The following is a 5,829-nucleotide window of genomic DNA, read 5'->3' as shown; positions in this document are numbered from 1 at the left end:
AAAGTCTGAATAAAAGGGAAAGTGAAAAGTCTCAGTAAAGGGGAAAGTCTCAATAAAAAGGGCACACATTCATTCATTTGTGAATGCCATAAACAGTGAAAAAAATAAGAAAGAACTTTAAGCTTCTTCCTTGGATACTGGATTGAGAATTAGCAGGGGAGACTCTAACTGTAGAAAATGTATGATTTAGAATGATTTAGAATGAGTAAGAAAGAACTTTAAGCTTCTTCCTTAGATTTCTGATTGAGAATTAGCAGGGGAGAATGTAACTGTAGAAAATGAATAATTGAGAATGTTTACTGTCAATCAGATAAAACATAAGAAACCGATCCTTCATATCATAATGGTGAGGAACTCCAACTTTTCCATATAGAACTTGTATTACTCATTTAATTTATTATTGATCTTACTATCCACATCAATTTGTCAACTCATAGTATCAAAGGCACAAGACACAAAAACAGGAGTCTAAATACATCCCTACCATTCTTTCCTCTGGCAGAGAGAGATAAGACTTGCCTCTGTTGCTGTAAGGCTTGAGGCCATACAACTGGCTTTTCAAACTCAGCAGGGTGCACATGGTGCACAGATTTCACATGGTGCACAGGTTTTAGCACAGCTTGCAGACTGAGATAGACTAGGAAGAAGGAAGAGGACATCTACTTCTCAAAGAATTGGCCAGGGAAACTTTAGGAATAGCAGAGAAACACTGTCTGATACATTACTGCACAATTTTATGACTAGCCCAGAAATATTGTCCAAAACAGAGCAGGAGAATGAGCCACTTAAATTAAAAGGCTCTCAAAATATGACTGGGAAAGAGCAGCATCATCAGAGTGAAACCAGCCTTACTGATATGGATAAGGTAAAGTTTTCCAGACCTCAGTTTGCTGACATGCTATGACTCAAATTGAGGAGAAACTGCTGTGAACATCCATTAATAACCAGAACATGGAATGTATGAAGCATGAATCTAAGAAAATTGGAAGTTGTCAAAAATGAAACGGAAAGCCTAAAGATTGATATCCTAGTCATTAGTGAGCTGAAATGGACTGGTTTTGGCCATTTTGAATCAGGCAACCATATCATCTACTGTGCTGGGAATGACAATTTGAAGAGGTATGGCGTGGCATTGATCATCCCAAAGGATGTTTCAAGATCTTTCCTGAAGTACAATGCTGTCTGTGATAGGCTAATATCCATAAACCTACAAACAAGGAAGACCAGTTAATATGACTATTACTTAAATTTATGCACCAACTACTAAAGCCAAGATGATGAAATTGAACATTTTTACCAACTTCAGAGTGAAACTGACTGAACATGCAATCAGGATGTGTTAATTATAACTGGTGACTGGAATGCAAAAGTTGGAAACAAAGAAGAATCACCAGTAGTTGGAAAATTTGGCCTTGGTGACAGAAATAATGCTGGAAATCACATGGCAGAATTTTGCAAGACCAATGACTTATTCATTGCAAATACCTTTTTTCAACAACAAAAACGGTGGCTGTACATGTGGACTTTGCCAGATGGAACACACAGGAATGAGACTGACTACATCTGTGGCAAGAGGTGATGGAAAACTCAGTATCTTCAGCCAAAACCAGGCCAGGAGCTGATTCTGGAACAGACCATCAATTGCTCATATTCAAGTTCAACTTGAAGTTAAAGACAATTAAAACAAGTCTACAAGAGCCAATATATGATCTTGAATATATCCCTTCTGAATTTAGAGACCATCTAAAGAATAGATTTGATGCACTGAACACCAATGACGGAAAAACAGAAGAACTGTGGGATGACATCAAGAACATCATCCATGAAGAAAGCAAGAGGTCACTAAAAGGAGAAAAGAAGAGAAGACCAAAATGGATGTCAGAAGAAAATCTGAAACTTGTGCTTGAGCAGAGAGTAGCAAAAGCAAATGGAAGAAACAAAAAGATAAAAGAGCTGAACAGAATATTTCAGAGCAGCTAGAGAAGACAAAGCCAATTATTATAATGAAATGTGCAAAGACTTGGAGTTAGAAAACCAAAAAAGGAAGAACACTCTCAGCATTTCTCAAACTGAAAAGAACTAAGGAAAAAATTTAAGCCTCGAGTTGCAATACTGAAAGATTCTATGGGCAAAATATTGAATGATACAGGAAACATCAAAAGAAGATGGAAGGAATACACAGAGTCACCGTACCAAAAAGAACTGGCAGATCTTCATCCATTTCAGGAGGTGGCATATGATTAAGAACCAATGGTACTGAAGGAGGAAGTTGAAGCTTCAATGAAGGAACTGGCGAAGAACAAGGCTCCAAAAATTGACGGAATACCTATGAGATATTTGAACAAACAGATGCCCCACTGGAGGCATCACTCGGTTATGCCAAGAGATTTGAAAAACAGCTACCTGGTCAACTGACTGGAAGAGATCCATATACGTACCCATTCCAAAGAAAGGTGATCCCACAGAATGTGGAAATTATTGAACAATATCATTAATATTGCACACAAGTAAGATCCTACTGAAGATAATTCAAAAATGATTGCAGCAGTATACTGACAGAGAACTTCCAGGGGTGCAAGCTGGATTCAAAAGAGGACATGGAACAAGGGATATCATAGCTGCTGTCAGATGGATCTTGGCTCAAGGCAAAGAATATAAAAAAGATGTTTACTTGTGTTTTATTGACTATGCAAAGGCATTTGATTGTGTGGATCATAACAAATTGTGGATAACATTGAGAAGAATATAAATTCCAGAACACTTAATTGTACTCATGAGGAACCTGTACATTGACCAGGAGGCTGTTGTTCAAACACAACAGGGGAACACTACATGGTTTAAAATCAAGAAGGGAGTGCATTAGGTTGGATCCTTTCCCCATACTTATTCAATCTATACACTGAGCAACTAATCCAAGAAGCTGGACTATATGAAGAAAAATGTGGCATCAAGATTAGAGAAACAATCATTAACAACCTGCAATATGCTGATGACACAACTTTGCTTGCTGAAAGTGAGGATGACTTGAGGCACTTACTGATGAACACTGAAGAATACAACACAGTCTGCAGTATGGATACATCTCAATATACAGAAAACAAAAATCCTCACAACTGGACCTATAAGCAGCATCATGATAAATGGAGAAAAGATTGAGGTTGTCAAAGACTTCACATTCTTGGTTCTACAATCGATGCCAAAGGAAGCAGGAGTCAGGATGTCAAGATGACGTACAGCACGGGCAAGTCAGCTGCAAAGGACTGCTTTAAAGTGCTGAGAAACAAAGATGTCTCCCCAAGGACAAAGGTGCGCCTGACACACAAGCCATGATATTTTCAATCACCTCGTATGCATGTGAGAGCTAGACAATAAATAAGGAAGACCAAAGAAGAGTTGATGCTTCTGAGTTGTGGTGCTGGCGAAGAATACTGAAAGTACCATGGACTGCTAAAAGGAGTCCTGGAGGAAGTGTAGCAGGAATGATCCTTGAAAGCGAGAATGGTCAGACTTCGTCTCACCTACTTTGGTCATGTTGTCAGAAGGGACCATTCCCTGGAGAAGGACATCATGGTTGGTAAGGTGGAGGGTCGATGAAAGAGGGGAAGGCCTTCAATGAGATGGACTGACACAGTGGCTGTGATGATGGGCTCAAGAATAGCAAGGATCACGGAGCTGGCACAGGACCAGGTGGTGTTTTGTTCTGCTGTGCGTAGGGTCACTCTGAGTCGGAAACAACTTGACAGCACCTAACAACAACTGCTCCAGCTCATTCATTACTACGTAAAGCTTGATCTTTCTTCTTGTTTCATTTTATGTTACGCTATCTATGAACGGTTTTTGTTTACTTATTGTAACTGAGTCTTTTCTATCCTTCATTAAGAGATAATAGTTTTCTTCTCAGGATCTTTTTCCATTTTATTCATGGTTGCTATTTCACTCACTTATGACTATATAACCTTCTCTGATGTATATCCCTTATTGAAGACAGCTGGCCTCTTTATACACTCATTGCTGTTGAGTGGAGTCCGACTAAGAGTGACCGCTCCTTGGGTTTCCGAAGTGGTATCACTACGGAAGTAGATTGCCCAACCTTCCTTCTGAGGAGTGGCTGGTGGGTTTGAACCTCCAGCCTTTTGGTCAGCAGTCAAATGCTTTAGGCACTGCACCACCAGAGCTCCCAGCCTCTTTATATAGTAACTAAAAATTCTTATGCAGGCCCAAACAAAGGGCTTGAAAAAATGGGGTAATCCTCTAAACCTGGAAATTACTGGTATCCTCGAAGAATTAGTAATTCTAATATTTAGAACAACCAATTTTCTTAATAGATGAGCTAAGTACTGGGTACTTAAAAATGTATTATGATTAATGCCTAAAAATTAAAATAATATCTACCATTACAAAGTGCTAGGAATCCCTGGGTGGCACAAATAGTAATGTGCTCAATTATTAGCCAAAAAGTTGGTGGTTCAAACCCATTCAGTGGCATTGGGAGACAGGCCTGGTGGTTTGCTTCTGAAAGGTAGCAACCATGAAAATCCAATGAAGCAGTCCTACTATGCACACATGGGGTGGCCTTGACTCAGAATTGACTGGACAGCCACTAACAACAATATAAAGTGCCATGTATCTGCTAGGCACTGGTATATAACAGATACTTAATATACAGCACAGTAATTACGAATTACTGTGATTAGTAATTATGAACTCAGACCACCTAGATTAAAATCTCAGCTCTGCCATTTATAATATGCATATATTATCTTCTCTGGGTCTCAGGTTTCACATCTATAAAGGAGGAATAATAATCACCCCCCACCACCAGTTTTCACTGAGTTAATTCTGACTCATGGTGACCGACCCCATTTGGATCAGAACAGAACTGTGTTCTAATAGGGTTTTCAATGGATAATATTTCAGAAGCAGACGTTATTATTCCAAGGTGCCTCTGGGTAGATGCAAACATCCAACCTTTTGGTTAACAATTGAGAACGCTAATTATTTGCACCACTCAGTGACACCAAAAATCATACCAACATTCAGAAGATTGTTGTGAGGCTCAACTGAATCAATTCATATAATATGCTTAGTACAGTAATAAGCATGTGCAGACTTGCTACTACATTATAATTAATAATATATATTTGTTAAGTGAATGAATGATGCTAAAATTTTAGTTTAGAAAACTGAAGTTAACCTACAATTCACAATCATTCTTGAAATTTTTGTTGCGTGACCATTTTGTGCCATATTTCCTTGGAACTTTGATTGTAAGTATAATGTAATTATATAATTTAGCTAAAGAAGGATTTAACAATCCTGGTTCTATCTTATTAGAATATCTAGCCAACAAAATTGCCATTATACATACTGGAGGAATAGCAGACTTTCAGAAAGAGTAATAGGATTTATGAAGACAAACTCCACCCTTTGCCCATTTTTACCATCTGGAAACTGATGAACTGGAAGCACATCTGAGCCAGCAAAAGGTCTTGACATCTCTGACTGAGTGGCAGGCTTCACTCTGGATGTCTTTTTCTCTCCTTGTTTCCCTTTAGCCCAGAATCTCATCTTAGCTCTCTGAGGTCTGTTTTAAAAATAAAGGTAAAAATGGAAATCAGCATGTCCTTGTGACACTATTGTATATCGCTTTAAGATTTATAAAGTTCTTCCACTTAACCTTCACATTTAAATTTAATCATGACTAATCTTTTATTTGGGAGCCCTGGTAGCACAGTGGCTAAGGCACCTGACTGCTAACCAGAAGGCTGGCGGTTCAAACCCACCAGCCACTCCTCGGAAGGAAGATGGGGCAATCTACTTCCGTAGTGA

The 5,829-nt window shown here is 38.7% G+C and overlaps 1 protein-coding gene across 1 annotated transcript in view; it reads right to left on the bottom strand.

The window, feature by feature from the left end:
• MYO9A (myosin IXA) overlaps window positions 1-5,829 on the bottom strand; it is a 441,307-nt gene that overhangs the window by 68,961 nt on the left and 366,517 nt on the right. Inside the window, exon 28 of the mRNA XM_042783070.1 lies at window positions 5,442-5,584. Coding sequence (XP_042639004.1) covers window positions 5,442-5,584 — 143 coding nt within the window. The remainder of the gene's footprint in view (window positions 1-5,441; window positions 5,585-5,829) is intronic.

This window comes from Orycteropus afer, unplaced genomic scaffold (assembly GCF_000298275.1).
Source record: "Orycteropus afer afer isolate SDZICR_OR568_19922 unplaced genomic scaffold, OryAfe1.0 scaffold00015, whole genome shotgun sequence".
In the NCBI taxonomy this organism is placed as follows: Eukaryota; Metazoa; Chordata; class Mammalia; order Tubulidentata; family Orycteropodidae; genus Orycteropus; species Orycteropus afer.
Note: the sequence above shows the minus strand (reverse complement) of the source record. Positions and strands in the feature narration are given on the sequence as shown.